The 16,847-nt window shown below is 45.9% G+C and overlaps 1 protein-coding gene and 1 long non-coding RNA gene across 2 annotated transcripts; one reads left to right on the plus strand and one right to left on the minus strand.

The window, feature by feature from the left end:
* CISH (cytokine inducible SH2 containing protein) lies at positions 1–9,037 on the plus strand. The gene is made up of 3 exons (XM_085311606.1): positions 1–777; positions 5,207–5,433; positions 5,937–9,037. The coding sequence occupies exons 1-3, from the start codon at positions 731–733 to the stop codon at positions 6,437–6,439; spliced, it is 777 nt and encodes a 258-aa protein (XP_085167732.1). The 5' UTR covers positions 1–730; the 3' UTR covers positions 6,440–9,037.
* Positions 8,853–14,584, minus strand: LOC146592130 (uncharacterized). Its single transcript, XR_014896673.1, has 4 exons — positions 13,850–14,584; positions 11,434–11,599; positions 10,614–10,753; positions 8,853–8,928 (listed from the first exon to the last, which is right to left on the minus strand). It is a non-coding gene; the product is annotated as an uncharacterized LOC146592130 (long non-coding RNA).
* Positions 14,585–16,847: the final 2,263 nt, after the last annotated feature.

A 16,847-nucleotide genomic window follows, 5' to 3' on the forward strand; every position in this document is an offset into this window, starting at 1 on the left:
ACAGCAGCAGCGCCGCAGCCCCCGGGGGGCGGGAGCCCCCGGAGCGGCCGGGCTGGCACCGCGGCGCCCCTTGGCGCCGCATCTATTTATACTTTTTTTTTTTCTCCTTTCCCCCCCCTCCCCTTTCGGTGCGTGTGTGTGGCTGATATCGGAAGAGTGATGTGACTACAATGCGATTCCAGGAATCCCTCACTTCCTGGAACAGATTAAAAGGGGCAAACAAAAGATTACTTAGTAGGTGGGTTTTTTTTTCTTTTTTTTTTTTTCCTCTTTCCCCTCAGAGCTTCATTACTTCTGGAGGCAGCGGAACCGCACGGTGCTGCTCTCCCGGCTCTCCCCTCCCGCGCGCTCGGGGCGATATTATTTATTGCTATTATTTATTACTTCAGCCCGCTCTGAATATTTTTCTTTTTTTTTTTTTCTAAGAGACTGCTCTGCTGGAGGACTAGTTCCTCTTTTACGTACATGCAGTTTCCCTTTTCTCTGTTTCCTATTTTTTGCTAACTTCGGTTTCTGGGAGGCAGAACAAGAGCGCGCTCTCCCGCGAGCGCGCCCGCGCAGCCCGGCCCGGAGCGCCGCGGCCGCCGGCCCCGGCCCGCTCGCACCGTGAGCCCCGGGCCAGGGGCGGGGAGGGGGGAAAGGAGGCAAGCAAGGCCCGGGAAAAAAAAAAAAGAAAGAAAGAAAAGAAGAGGAGGAGGAGGACCCGTTTGCCCACCTTCTGGAAGACTTGATGCTCTTCCCTTGGTCCGGGAGTGACATGATCCTCTGCGTTCAGGGGTAAGGTCCTGCCTGTTCGCAAAGTGCCGCGGCCGCTCGGGGGGGAGGCTGTGGCCCAAACTCCCGTAGCTGAAAAGCTACCCGGTGTTGAAGGCCCTTCGCGGTGTCCAAGCCAGCTAAGGCAAAAGCTGGGACGCGGTGTCCAGCCCGGAGGGGGGACGCGGAGAGGAGACGGCAGGGCGCTCTGATGTCCCGGCGGAAACAAACTACTCGCGGGGAGAAAAATTCCCAAGAGTTCAAATGTTCCTGTCTATTTTAAAGTAAATAGTTAGGCTATATATGTTGCTTCTCTGTTGCTTTTATGCCTAAGATGAAATGTATGCACCTATGTACAGGCACACYCATATACAGCGCATTACAGGACTGAAAGCTACAGGGTGCAGATACAGAAATTGTATTATCACAGAAGTTACATCCCAGAAATATTTGTTTGGTCAAATAGACACCGAAGTGTGTCTTTTCTCCTGTAGCGGTGCGAGCGCTCGGTGCCTGCACGGTCAGTTCACCACATCCTGGGTCATGAACATGAGCAAATACCCGCTCTGCAGGAACGCATCCCGCGTTTCTACACATGCTGCATGTTTGGGAAGCATCACTGTAATCCCACGTTGGTTTCGGTCTGAGCCATGATGCGAGTATTAACATCCCCTCCTRCCCTCAGCGGGCTTTCCTTAGAAGCGCCGCATTTGCCATGTCTGCTTTAAATGACTAAAGCGCGGGGATTTTTACCATTTCCTCCAGCAATCTGCTCCAGTGACGAGCGGAGCTCACGCTTACCCATACTTTCCAGCTACTCAAGTGGGTTTTCCTTTGCTCAGTTTTGCTCTTGTTTTCACTCTACTGCTGGCAGTTCCTATAGCCACAGCAAAGGAAATTTAGTTTTCAACTTCGGCTGGGGGAGACTCGTATCTGATGTTCTCCTCCCACGCTAAGACACCAGAGCTACCACCTTCCTTCACTGTTGGGCAGCCAGATGTGCAGACATCTRCTATCTTCTTCATGACCATTCACTGCTCAGTTTTCATTATCCTCCAGGATTTTACATCTCCTGTGCTCCACGCTGTCCCTCCTATTCTGTTTGGGTTGATGGGAGAGCAGCTCTGAACACTTCTTATTGCACTGTTTGTACCGYGGCGCAGAGCTTGGCTTATCAGCAAAGTAACTGGGTATCATTTAATAACTGTGTAACAGTGTGGAACTGCTATCATTTAGTGTGAGTGATACCAGACACATCTACTTTCTTGGATTTTCTTGGCTTTYCAAAGCTTTTTGAAACACTAATTGCCAACGCACTGGGAAATCCTGCTGCTGTTTCTCTCRAGTCCACGCAGCCTCCCAGCTAAACGTGCCCAATTTTCTGTTTGTTCTCTTCCCCATCAGAGCAGTTTTACTAACATATTATTCCGTTCAGTTCTGACCCTCCGCAGGTTTCCTCCACTTTCCTTCTTAGGAGCTCTCATTATTTTCAAATACTTTCTTCACCCCTGCTAAAGGGCTGACTTTTGCATGTCAATCTTCCTTTTCTACACATCCTTAGCCCAACAAACTCCTCATATCCCTCTTGCTTATGTTCTTTTGTTCTGGCCATCCTCATCTTCATAAATGCCATGTCAGCCTCCAGCTTCTCTCTTTCCTGTGCTTGGAGGTGCTCTCCGGTCACAGCGGGTGCTCTTTTTTTTTCCATCAACCTGCTTAGGAAGCCATCCAGGACACCATCACCTCCTGGTCTACAGGAATTGTTAATCCCCCTACGCTGCTTCGCTGCACTCCTTAAGGAGTGCAGCTACACTAGGACTTTTTGCAGGGGGAGAGAGGGAMCCAGAGCAGGTGTAAAGAAGAAAAATAACTTGAGTATAAGGATGATCCTYCCCTTGGTGCTGTGGAAGACTCTCCACTAGACCTGCATGGGGTTTGGGCTCCCCTTGATTTCAGGTGGCAGAGAGCGTAAGGCAGTGAGTGAGCATGGTGGGAACCTCGGGCTCCTCAAGAACATGGGTTTTGCTTCACAGAGACCCACAGGGGCTCTAGGAAAAAAACATTTAAAATTTCAAATAGTTGATGTGTCTTGGAGGAACAAACTGTGAAGTGATTCAGACCTTGAAGTTAACAACATTCTGCTCTAGAATGGGAGCATATTTCCCCCTGTAGCTTGCTCGCTCTCCTGTCCCTTCCCAGTCTCAGCCAATTCTTAAGCTTCCTCTCAAAARCAGGTAAATAAAACAAAAACAAACAACCCCCCCCAAGTTCCATGCTAGGAACAAGAAGATTTCTTTATGTTGAAGGTTTTTCCCAAAGGGTAAAAAACATTTTTTTCCAGGAGAAAAAAGTTCAGAGGGATTTGGAATTTGGACTACAATTAYATGGGGAGAGAACGGGCAGTAGATGGTGCAGGACTGATTTTATGGTTTTAACACCTAGCACAGTCATTTGCACCTCAACAGACAGTCAACAGTCTTCTGTAACACCTCCTTTGGAAGGCACCAACTATTACACTAGGTTTAGTACAAGGGAGGATCTGGTTTATAGTCCTGCCTGCTCAGAACGGAGGGAAATGGAGAATCAGGAATCTCCTTTCCCCAAGATGGCAGACAGCTAGAGATTTGTGCAGGCAGTCAYGTGAGGAGGTAGACATCTAAATGTCTTTTAAAAACTCAGCCCTCAGCACCTATAAACTTAGCTCAAGTAAGACTTAAAAGAGAATTTAAAGCTTCCCAACAGTAGTTTCCATGTGAAAGAGTGTATTCAGAGCCACTCTTCTGCGAAAGCCGGTGACCAAGTGTGCCTGGTGAAGATAAGGCCAGCAATCAGATGTAGTCGGTTTGGCTTTCTAGCCATAAATAGAAATTAATAAATGAGAATCAAATGCCATGCTTGCCAAATAGATCTCTTTCTTCTGATAAATGATTTGACGTATGGAAAAAGAATGTTCTTTTCTAAATACATGTGGAATGATGGGGTTTTGCCTTGTATTACGTGGGCGAGAAGTATCTTTTTGTAGATTCAAATTTACCAGTGGCTTTACAGAAGCCTTACTCCAAACCTCTGTGGCTTTATTAGAAATGCAGATTCATGGAACTGATTGTGTCTCTCACTCTTAAATCATTCTGAGGTCATTTTCAAGTTCTCTCTAGTCTATTCTTCTCACAAATTCCTCCTCCTGGCTCACAGTCCCGAATTTGAGACTCAGCTGCTTGATGGGGACAGAACGCAACTATGATGAGACGAAGAACACTTTGCAATGCATTTACATATGTCCATAAAGTGTCACTGCTTATATAAAACACAGAAGGAGGGAGACTGGAAGAGAAACGCCTGTGACTTTAGTCTCCTTTTGCTTTTTTTAGTGGTGGGGGAGGAGGTGGCTCCTGCCCCTGTAATCACCATCAGCTCCAACTGGTCGTTCGACCATCAGACAGTCCCATGTTGAGCACTGTGTTGTATTTCCCTGGAAACTCATTCCTCTGATTTTGAGTGCCTGAAAGAACCTCTCAGGCAAGCAAGTGGATGTGGGGGGAATAACACAGGACATAGTCACGTATGCCACATACAGGGCATACGAAGGCAAAGAGCCTAGAAGAAACAACAGAGACTCATGTCTTTGCTCAGGAGCTTGCCCCCAACATCCRTCCTCCCATGGGAGCCCTGCCTTGCTAAAGGAAACTCCGTGCCATGGAGAAGGGGCACCCACAGCCCCCAAGAGCCCCAGGCTACCTAAAACTTTGCACTTAGATGCTGAATGGTTACAAGAATGTTCTCTTTAGGTCATAGAGYGAATAATGTTCACAGTAGCCCTATACAGGCAGAGCTTCTTACTGCTACAAACACCAAATATTAGGAGATTACAGTTGCACTGAGATGTCCTTTGTGCCCTTGAATGCTAGGGTTTCAGAGGGCTGGCTAAAACAAGAATTCCTGTTATTCAACTACAAGATCAGCCCACCCTCAGTCTCAACAGGCACGTTTAAGATCAGGTCAGTTGTCAGTAGAATGCAGGTAGGATAAAACCCAAGCTGTTCCTGAGCCTGCTCCTAATTATATTGCYGTAAATGACTAACCCACTGACAGAAAAAGAAATGCTCCAACTTCATAATGACATAAGCGAAGCTGGAATGTCGTTGTGATCCTTACTGCCTCTGAAACTACGTGTTAAAGGGCAACATCTAAAAAGGTCAGGCTTATGATTGAGCTAAATTCCAAGATAGCCCCATTTTTTCCAAAGTGAAAAAGGCCACTCGTCTCTCACTGTTTCTGAAGACTCATCTTTAGCTGTGTAATTTTTCCCCCTTGCCTATGTCTCTATTTGAAATACAATTATATCAAGGGTCTGTTTATAGAACATAACATTGTAGCACAATGTAGCATGTGCTGTACAGATGTCGCAACCTCTTTCAAGGCAAGGAAAAATAGCACAGTATGCCTTTTGTTTCAGACCTCATCCTTCGCTGGTGGACGAGAAGATCAGGAGACTGTCACTCAGGGGCATTGCAGTGGATTTGTCAGAGCAAATCATGCAGCCTCTCCCAGTAACAGCCTTCCAGGAAGAGCCTGCACCTGCCTTTGCAGTGCCTCTTCCAGACAGCAACCCACCTCAGACACGAGACCCTGAAGAAGACCTTCTCTGCATTGCAAAAACCTTCTCCTATCTGCGAGAATCTGGTAAGGCTCTAACTTTTAGCATAAAGTTGTGAGTCAGGAGGCTACAGGGAGCAGGGGGCCAACTCTGCAATCAAGAACCAACAAGAATCTCCAAATCTCACTTCAGATAGGAACCCAGTTCTAGCACAGTCACAACTGACTGCTATTGATGCAATCTGGATTTTTCAGTGTCTACAAACTCAGCACTTATATTGTGAAGTAACTTATTACCAGCATATGTAAATGATTTGTCTTTTATGGCTAAATCAAAAAAAAGAAGTGAGAAAAGGTTCCTCTTTGTCTGTAAATCCAATAGCTACTAAAGTAGTCTTCCCCATCCCAAGTCTATCAGAGCAATGATGAAAACAGGTAGAAAACCTTTAAAACTTGATATTGCCTTCTTTTTTGAGGGCCTTATAAAGCCCAGGTCCTGTACTCAGTGGGCTTCAAGACTCCCCTAAAAATGCTGCCAATTCTTTGATACATTATTTCCCTAAAAAGTTATTTTTGGGTTGCTTTTCCAGGTTGGTACTGGGGATCTATCACTGCCAGTGAGGCCAAGCAGCATCTCCAAAAGATGCCTGAGGGCACCTTTCTGGTACGGGACAGCACCCACCCCAGCTACCTGTTCACACTCTCTGTCAAGACAAATCGAGGTCCCACGAATGTGCGCATTGAATACACTGACAGCAAGTTCCGGCTGGACTCAAACTACTTGTCCAAACCTCGCATCCTGGCCTTCCCAGATGTGGTCAGTCTCATCCAGCATTATGTCATGTCCTGCACAATGGAAAGCAAGAACGAGGCTCCTTACCCACCTCCGTCTCCTCTACCTCCCATGCAGAAAGAGATGGCAGCAGCTGCAGTACACTTGAAACTCATCCGGCCGCTCAGCCGCAAAGACAGCATCCCCACTCTACAACACCTCTGCCGGCTACGGATTAACAAGTCAACAGCTGAAGTGGACCAGCTCCCTCTGCCCAGGCGGATGGGGGACTATTTGAAGCAATACCCTTTCCAACTCTGAGGCATGGCCGTTATGTCTCAGGCACGACAGTCAGAGGGACAGAAGTAAGAGAACTTTGATGTGTTTTTGTCCCGCTAAAGCGCGGCATCAGCTGGACACAGTAAAGACCTGATTAAGAGAYTGCATCCATCTTTCCTCTCCCTTTCTCTCTAAATCCATTCCAGCACCAGGGAGTAGTTGGTTGTTTCGGTGAACAGTGGGACACAATCTGAGCTCTGAACCTCAGGCCGCGCCAGTAGTGGCTGTRAGAAAGTGCTATAGGCATGTGCACACTACTTGAATTTCAGAGTCGCTGTGACMCCAGAAATGTTAACATTGTTACATTTTTGCTATTTATTTCCATGGCAGTTTCTCTCCTCATGGTATTTTAAAAGCATCTTTTACTGGTTTTTGTTTCTTTTTCTTTTGTGGAATTAGAGGTAGAATAAAGGCTCCCAGCCAAATGGCAGCCAAAAATCTGTGGGAATTTGGACTTGGTTTCACATCCAAACAGCACTTGCTTGAACCTATCCCCATAACGGGTTGCACAAGAGTCCACATCCAAGCTCCCCCAGACTTCTGGGGTAGTTGGGATGCAGACAACAGCATCTGGGCCCACCTCTACAGTGCATAGGATATTTTCTGTTTTCCTTGGTTATATGGGGGCTGGGCATTGTAACCTCAAAGTGCATAGGTAGCAGCTTGTACATCTCCCAGAGATGCTTGCTGTGCCACAGGTACTGGATTGGAGACTTTTTGGAAGGAGCCCTTCCTTCCTGACAGCTCGAATCAGAGATTCTGGATATTGAGCTTGGGCCAAGGAGCACTCATCCAATTTTTTTCCATCCTCCTTGTCTCAAAAGGAACTTCGTGGTAAAACCTTTACAACCAAGTAATCAGAAAACTGACTTTACTTGCAGCCAGAGGAATTTGGTCTGAGAGCACTTTGTATTTGGCTTGTGTTTTCAAAGTGCTGTTCTCTGACATTGCCATTGCCTTGCGAGATGCAGGGTAGGAACGATGTCTCCTTGACTGGGGTTCAGAGACCGCTCTACTGAGCTGCACCAGTGACACACAGCTTCAGCATATTTATTTATTTATTTCTGGGGGGATAAGAAATTACAAGCACCTCAGTAGGAAGAGCTGCTCTTTCTCTCTAATAGTTTCAAACTGCTAGTTGCTCTGCTTCTACCAGTACTATTCACAAGCCATATGGCTTCAACCAAAACTAAGTTCTAGCACACACTGGGAATCACAATTTAGCTTTTTTCTCTTTGCCAAGGTCCAGAYCTCTCTTCTCTCTTTCTCAGACTTACACGTTTGTTATTCTCAATTAGATTTTTGCTGTGGGTTTACTTCTCACACCCTATTCCTTCCACACCCCCTGCAAACAAGTACAGCAGAGCTCCCCTGCTCTTTTGAGAACAGAAAAGACAATGAGCAAAAGGTATCTGTGAAAAAAAATAGCAAGCATAGACAGAGAGGTTGTTCCTTCCTCTTCATTCACAGGATCCCATCACCTCCTCTGCCTGTAGGAGCCAGTCCGTGCTACTGAGGGATGCGAACAGATAGGTCTAAGGAAATTATCCTTTGGCTTCTTCTCTTGCCCTTAGGACCCCACAACTTTAGCATGCATGAACCAACTTAAGTTCATCCCTCTCTGGATCTGTCTCTCTAAGGCTCTGTGAGTTAAAGAAAACAAATTAGCTACACCTGAGAGCTGAGAGAGGCGGAGGGAAAAAGATGGGACAGTGACCCCAAGATACCAGCTCAAAACATAGTGGAGTTTATCTTCCACCCTAAGTTACAGCTGCCCAAAGGGACAATATGGCCTGATGTGTTTAGTCAGTGTCCTTTTTTTTTTCCACATTTATACAAGTTTGTGGTCTTGCAAGCTTTGCAAGCTTTGTTTTTGATACTTTGATGATTGACAGTGTACATGTGTGATGTCAGGTTTGCTTTTTACCATATCCTTTCCCCTTGCTCTATACTGTAGCAACTGTGGGAAGGTACCAAATGAGAATGAAAAATTAAAAGACTTAAAAAAAAAAAAAAGAATATAAAAACCACTGAAAAGGCTTCCTTTTATCCAAACACCTCTGTCTCCCTGAGGACACTGGGAACAAGGAAACTACAGCTCTTTGAGGAGCAACAGTGATCTCAGGAAGCTCACATGGCTCGGCCACAGGCTTGGTATCTACAGCACATGAAGACTCAGTCAGTTTGAGAAATAYGCATCAGGAAAGGGTAAGTTGTTCAGCTGTGTGAAACTTCCCTCCTACCTGATCTTTTCTCTTTTGGAGGTAATGAGGAAATCAAACCTGCGGGTTTGAACTCCTTGCCCCGAGAGAGCTTGGATGGCAGACGTGTGTAAGGAGAACGAACGCGTGGGTAATCCAGCAGTAGGACGATGCAAAGGCTAGGCTGAAGGCTGTAAGCTCACATGGGCAGGGACCATCTCTGTTGTACGTTTGTACCGCATCTAGCACAATAGTGTTCTCCAGGTGCTACTGCAATACAAAGAATGGATAATACAGTTACTCCAAAAGTCAGTTTCTTCTATCTTGAGACAGTTTGTTAAAATCATTTGTCTTGGATTTTAAATAAACATTTTAAATATATTTTAAAGCCATTTGATGTAAAAATCTTTGGTAAAATCCAAATGGATTAGTTCATTTGCTATTCACAGAAATCCTACCCAGGAAATCTGGGCAAACTCTTAATCAACCTTTCCAAACAMGACAAAATTATTTCAAAAAAAGAAAAGCCCTTCTGATACTGGTACCAAAATCATCAGTGTGAGCGTGGTTCTTACTGCACACAGAAGAGCAGCAGCAGACCSCAAGTCCCAAGTTACTATGACCAAAAGAACATACTTCAATGATGTAGAAAAATACAGGAATTATTTTTATATCACTTCTGTGGGCCACAGAAAACCATTCAAATCTAGGGGAAAGGAGATGGAAYGTAACTGGAAGTTTGGCAACTTGTTTACAGCAGGCTCAAAGCCGGCCCCAAAGAAAAACTCTGCTCATGGTAATTTTGAAAGAGAAGTTCTGAAAAAGCAGACCATGCTTGGGATGGGACACTCTCAGCATCATTTTTTCCCCCAAGTTGTGCTGCAGCTGGGCCTCTCTTGCCCCAAGCACGCAGCCTAGCCCAGCGCCCTTTCCCCTTCTCGTGACCCCACGTGGTGGACACAGCAGGCTGGCAGACCATCAGGTAGCTGTATCTGCTCCGTGGTGTCAGAGGGAGACAGGGGCCACCCCATCTCTGAAATGCATCAACTAGCAGGGCTTCGCACAGCAGGGACCCTCCTACTGGCACATGACTCCGCTGCAATGGCTTCGCAGTCATTTCCCAGGAGAGATGTTCACACCACACTCCACTGGTCCTGAGTGGAGCAAGCCATGGCATGCTCTCAACTACTGGGAACTATAAAATGAGGTCAGGGAAAGAAACCCAACCCCCTCCCAGAATCTGGATCTCAGTTAGTTCCTCTCCATCATTCTCTCTTTTTGAATGTACCGCCTTCAAAGTTCAAAATATTGCTTTGATGTATTGCTAAAATGTGTGCTGTCCTTTCTATGCTAGTCTTGGCATTGGCATCCGYGAGCAGATGCCACTTGCAGAACCTCATCAGCAGGAGGCCATGGATAGATTTGCACTGCACACAGACCAGGCAACGCTGGCAACGGAATATTCTGCTCAAGCCGAAGCTGTTAAACAACAGCTTCAAACAAACACGGACAGAGCTTCCTAATCGCTGTCGGGCAGCTGCAGCCCTTCRCCCTGTGACACCTGCACGGTTTGCCAAGCCCGTGCAGGACAGCTTGATTGGATTCTCTCATTTTGCACAGTTTCTGCCTACAGATAGAAACGGGCACGTGGAGCCTGCACTGCAAGCTTGAAAAGGCGATCGACCGAACGGGGAATAGAAATGCCAGTCCACAACTGCAACCAGGTGAACGTGGGTCACGGGCTGCTCTGCGCCAGTTCGTATGGTCTCCCTTCCTGCCTTCATGAATCAGCCCTCTGAAATAGCAACATGTGCAAGCGAAAGAACTTGTTTGTGTGCACTATCTGCTCTCGTATTTACTGAAATCTCATCCCTTTCTCAGAGTTTCTGCAATATTAACTAAAGAACACATAATCCCATGCCCCAGATCCTCTCGAGAGCACAGCTTTCCCTTACCTAGGCCAGATGAATCAGCAAGAAATGAAGTGGATCAGCTTATTTAATTCTCTTACAACAGATATGGCTGGATATTCCAAGCAATCAGTGTGTTACATGGCACTTCTGGTCCAAATTCCATTGTTAATCTCAYCTGTTATCTAAGAAGTTAAGATTAAAAATCAGAATTAACTGGACGCTGTACATATGGCTCTTCTACTCTGCCCAGTCACGTTCTCCCGTTCAAGCTTTTTCCAACCTCATTTATCACAGTCTTCTCCTGTCTCCCCCTAGGCACAGCAGAAACACCTTGTCCTCCTCAGCTCATCAGCAGCCTGGAGCACAGGGTAAATGAATATCCGGTAAAGACGGGCCAGAGCAACTCTGGATGCCAAATAACATCTTTCAGCTCATTCAATGACTAGCACTATTTTAAAAACATTTATGTCTCCTTTTCAGGAGACATCCTGGAGCACCTATCCTTCACAGAGGAAACTGGAACAAAAAACTCCACGGGACTAGGCAGCTCCTAATGAAATAAATTAGCCAAACATAGGAAGGAGAGATTATTTAAAGAGATCTGCCCTGTCCTTGGGCAAAAATGTTYATACCTAGCATTTATTGTATAATAGGGAGTACAGGGGGACCCAGTCCTACCAGTCTTGCCTAATGGCAGGATACCAGARAGAGGGCTACGCAGTTGCTAAGCGCCTTGATAACACGTCAAGGCTCAGACTCGCCTCTTCGGAGACGCATCTCTCTCCTGCACACACCCAGCCGTGCCCATTTCTTTTTTGATGATCACGTGCGCCAGAGCTTTGGGGTGGAGGAATGCCCTCACCTGGAGGCTAATGCTGCCTCAGCTGAAGCCCACTTCCATCRTCCTCTTACGCATCCTGTGAAACGCAGCGGTCCTGTGGCTTGGGCTACGTGCTGTGCAGGTGGAGAACGTCATCTCTGCGAGCAGGCACGACGCTGCAGAAATCAAACGTCCATCATCAGCTCTGCTTTAAAGCAAAAGAAAAAAACAATCAGAACAAAAAACAAGATGAAAGAAAACTGTCAAACTAGAAATAAAATTAGATTAGAGTTTTTCAGCAGCAGCAGTGCACAGAGAGACGGGTATATACAAATGCGCTATTGCAAAATTTAGCCAGAGCTATATTCTTCATAAATTGAAAAACGGCTGTATTATTCAGATGAAAAGGCTACTAGTAAGGATAATGTAGCCCAGACAGAAGAAAAATCATTCTAATAACTGCATCCATCAGCTTGGACTCTTCAAAAGAGCCTCCTCTTCACAGGGAAACTATGAAAAAGATTCCTGTAAGGAAGATAAAACTTGGGTTCTACATAGTAACATCATAGTTAATCCCAATATAATTGTTTAGAAGGGTTTTGGATGGGAAAAGGTAAGGGAAAATAACAAAGCTTCAGAGCTTTTGCTAGTATTTGTTCAAGAGGAGGATGAGACTTAACAAAAAGGAAGTTATATTGCAAATCACAGAGGGGTAGGCTTTAGCCATTAAGGCAGAACTGCTCCCAGTCCTTGGCATATCTAGATCTGCAGGAAAGGGTTTTCCTTTTGGCCACTGAAACTACTCTCACCTCCTTGCTCCTCTTTCTCCATGCTTCTGGACAAGTTTTTTCATGAAGCCCCTCTACTTCCTAACAGCAGTGTAATTGCGTTTTACAGCAGTTCAAATTAGAGGTGCAAAAAAATGATACCCAGTTTTATGAACACAGGTATTTTGAGAGCGTTCTACCTCACACAGGAAATACATTTATGCTATTGTACTCAATTACAGGGACAAAAAAACCCTGAAACAATGCTGCCTACCGAGACATTAGATACTCTCCAAGCACATAATCAGAGAGCTGGTATCTCCCCCAAACTTATGATATAAACACTTTAGATGGAAAGACAAAGGATGAGCTGATCAATCAAAAATCACTGGCAGAGCTCAGCCAGGACCTGGGTTTCTTGGATCCCAGCCTGGCAGTCTGCGTAACTGAATCATGCGATTGCCTTGATCTGGAAGATACACTGCAACTTTTCCGATCGCAGCTGTCGGAGAAGTGCTGCTATTACCAAATCAGCCCTGCCAGTGAAACCTGCACAACAAAATGGGCTAAATCCAGGTTTATTCCCCACGGAGTATGATGGGGAATCATACTTCAGGACTGAATTTGGTGAATTTAATATTCCAGGTTTTACAGGCAAGGATTTTATCTCCGGCATAACTTTGATCTGAATGGCATTACAGAAAGGTGTTAYACAGGAATCGTAACACTCCAGTGCAGCTTAATACCAGAAGAGTTTTCCTTCACTTACTACCCTCCCAGCACACACAAATCCTAGCCTGGGTATGTCTTCATTAGGAAAGAAAGCAAAGGTCATTGTGTACAGTAACGTTCTGGCTTCTCTTGAACCTGCCTACAAATGTGCTACTCGGTACATCTGCAATGCCAGTCTGGGGTAAACATGAGTCCATGGAGGACTGGGCAGGCAAACCTGTTCTGATCTCAGGAAACCTATTTCACATTGGCTAACACAGATCTTTCAGTGGTAATGATCCTCAGAAACCTTAAAAACAACAAATCTGGGCTCTACTCGTGATAAAGCTCCTGGGGCTCCCATCCCATCCCATCCCATCCCATCCCATCCCATCCCATCCCATCCCATCCCATCCCATGGTGTTTGCTGCTCTCTTGCTCTACGTTCTTTACAAGCTTACTCAACGCAAACCAGCACAGAGGTTTAACAGCTAATCAGAAAGACAGCGTATTTAAATGTCAGCACTGCCTCTTCATCAGGAACAGCAATATGATTTGAAATCTAGTTTACAGAAAGCAGAGCTGTGTTTATACTTGTCAGAAGTTACCCAACTTGGCAACAATTCTTCCCATCATGCAAGTGTCATAGGATTCACTGCCAAACCCTGCGGAGGCAGAGTTCAAAACACTACCTCTAAGCCTATAAATAAGTTGAAGCAGCATGTTTGTTACACAGTGCACATGCCATGTGTTGGCACACGTCTGAAATGGTTAAGCAGCGATAAAAGRTATTTTTATGATTAAAACGTAAAACTGAAAAGCCTGCAGCATGACCTAATTACATTATTCACAGGGAATTTTTCATAAAATCTCTGTAAGTCTTTCTGAAACCAGCTCCCTGGCCTCTCTATCATGAGAATGGGGAGTGCCTTTGGCTTGGGGATTCTCCTTATATTCTGCTAAGACTCACTGCAGTTCACCTTTCTAACTTCTTTCCCTCCAGGCCTGTGCTGTGATGGCTGAGCGGGGCTGGGCGACGCTTGGGAAAGAACACGTACAACACAGCGCTGCRGGGGTGAGCTGAAGCAGCCGGGCGCTGAGCGGACCCCACGTGGTGCCAGTGTGCGGATCGCACATTACTCTTCTCCTTCCACGAACAGAAGAGGTTGAAGGCTTTCAGCTGCACGCAATAAACTCTGCTGGCTGATCAAATCGGTACGGGGGAAGAGCAGGGTTAGCGTGACCTGCGAGGCTGCTGACTCAGGGGTACTCACAAGCAGCGGTTCGGAGCTGGAGCGTGCAAACGTCGTAATAATCGCRGTGCCTCGGGATATCGAAAACTAGCTGGGAGGAAGAGTTTGGCCGTTAAATTAGTGGGGAAACACTTTGTGGCAGAAGCTGTTGATTCTGCCTCAAAGTGAATAGCTGCACTTTTCACTTTCGGCACGGATCGTTYAGATGACATAAAGCAGACCTCGAGTGCTGCTCCTCCAGCCGCTCGTCTCGGCTCATTGACACAGCCCGCAGCCTGCCTTCTTCGTGCGCCCCCAGGCTTCCTATCACCCGCCAGCACGGCYCCGGTGTCTGTCAGAGGGGAATTTCCCCGCGCGGTGCCAGTCTGCATTCCATACTCGCCACCATGGACATCCCTCCTGTTCGGACGTGCCACCTGAAGAAGGCAACTGCAGGCTATCATTTTTTACGTCTCTCGGCGATCTCCTGCCTGGCTGCATCGCKCAGGCTGTCTTACATAACACAAACCGGTACGTATCAGCCATGCAGCCCGTATCAAAAGATACTGAAGCCCAGAAAAGGGTAGCTCATGTCCCAGTCGCAAGTCACAGCGCATGACTTGCGTGACACCGACTTGCGGAGCAAGTGAAGGTGCCACACGCTGCCTTCYGTTGTTTCCAAATGCAAAAGCATATCAGCAGATTTCTATAGAAAATATGCACCGATATTACTTCTTCATGTAAGTAATAATCATTACTTGAAAGGAAGGATCCGTCACAATTACCGGAAGGGGAAATGTTCCATGCAAACTTGGATAGGAAGAGAGGTGAGCTTAGAAAGATATGAAACACTCTGTAATGCAAGCAGATAACCCCTGCTCCACACTATCTATCCAGGCCCACTTGAGTGAAAAACAATGAAAACATATTATCTTGCTTAGGCTTCTTACTCCATCCGCAGGAAGTGACAAGCAGGCATTTGTGCATGTAGTTTGCAGTTTGTTTGCACTCTTCTTTCGGCCTACTATCACCCAAACCATCATCATCATCTCCGTCTCAGATGTTCTTAGAGGAAATAGCTGACTGAAGCTGAATATTCCTGTCAAAGAGCTTCTTTAACCAAGGACACTCCTGTCCTGTGGGCCAAAAGAAATATTCTCCTACACTGTTTCTTCATTATCCTGCATCTCTTCCTTTGCTCTGCTCCTGAAGCAAAAAGTCAACCCTTGGGGAATCATACCTGCCTCCTGTCASTGCTCCTTCAAGAATATACTCCAGCATACAGATCCAGTGGGACTGAGCCCTTTGCACATGGGCAGCTGCCAGGATCCTTCTTCAACCTATTACTCAGGTGGAATGAAAGCCCTAAAGGCTTATACTAAATGCTGCATATAGCCTACAGTCAGCCCTTTCCCAGCATCACTAGTTCTTACTGGAGCAGAAACAGAAAGCCCTCAAAACTGAAATTATGGACAAAGTACCTTAGTTAACGGAAACCAAACACGTTACATGATTTTTTGTCAGTGCCCTTCTAGGAAGGTTCCCAAGGCTTTATGARTAAGTGAGTTACGGAGACACTATGCTTTAAAGACCAGGGCAGGACACTAAGCACAACATGGGACATCAGCACCCAGCCCACCGATGCCCTGCTGAGAACCACATATCATGAAACCCTGGCAAGCGCAAAACTAAGCAGTAACTCCTCCTCTGACAGTAGGGTTTTCAGGCAGTGCAGTAGTGTAAATGCTGAAGTAACACATGCTGAGTTAACTGGACAGGCTCTTTTCACTGGTGAGCGGCATTTTTATACTGCTGGTTGATTCTAGATAGCCAGCTATCCCGTGTAACAGCCCAACAAATATCAGATGACGTAGCTAACTGAGGTCAACACTCCCTATAGGGTTTACCTTGACCAGCTACAGAGATATAAATACTTCTTGTGCCTTGCTGTTCCAGTATGTTTGCTTTTTAAGAYGGGCACGTCACAGGAGTAAAGAAATCTCAGGAAACCAGATGATAAGGAAATTGTTTCTTTACTTTTGTCCTTAAAACTTCTTATGTCTGATATAATCAGTACAGCAGCACTGCTTTGGGTGCAGTTGATGATTAAAACCTACAAAAGGAAACATTTTAAATTATGTCAGGAACACTGACTTTTCATGTAGTTTTTCCTTGTAGAGATGTTTTTTTCATGTAAAGGGAGATGAAGTCTCACGAGAGTTATATGTTATGACATAAACCAGAGGAAAAAAAACAGTCCCTTTTCCACCTCTGTAAATAAGGCATTCAAGCCAGTTGGAAGTCAACCACTGCCAAAGAGCGAGCCCACCTCACAATCATGGAAGACACCCCCAAAATCATATAGGAGGGATGAATACTGTTCATACTAGCTCTCTTCAGCTTGAATACAGCTTCCAGGCCCAGCTTCTGAATCTCAGGATCAGCACCTATGCTGAGATCTCATCTAACCTGGCTCGTTTAAAAGCCCAAACAACTCAACAGCAAGCACGTTGTTCTGAAGTCTCACTCAAGAGATGCAGACCTCTTAACTTGCCACCTATCCCCCCCGACACCAGGGCTTGTTACCTTCTAACAGCAACAAAGGAAGGGGTGGCGGTATAGGCGTACTAGAAAACCTATAGAGAGAGCAATAGAGTCAGTATGGCAAAATGGCAAAGATGCTAGCAATCCGGCAGAAACTCCCTGGATAAACATTGAAAAAGAACTATTTACATTTATGAATCCC

Source organism: Rhea americana, unplaced genomic scaffold, assembly GCF_003343005.1.
Source record: "Rhea americana isolate MKP2758 unplaced genomic scaffold, rheAme1 scaffold_345, whole genome shotgun sequence".
In the NCBI taxonomy this organism is placed as follows: domain Eukaryota; kingdom Metazoa; phylum Chordata; class Aves; order Rheiformes; family Rheidae; genus Rhea; species Rhea americana.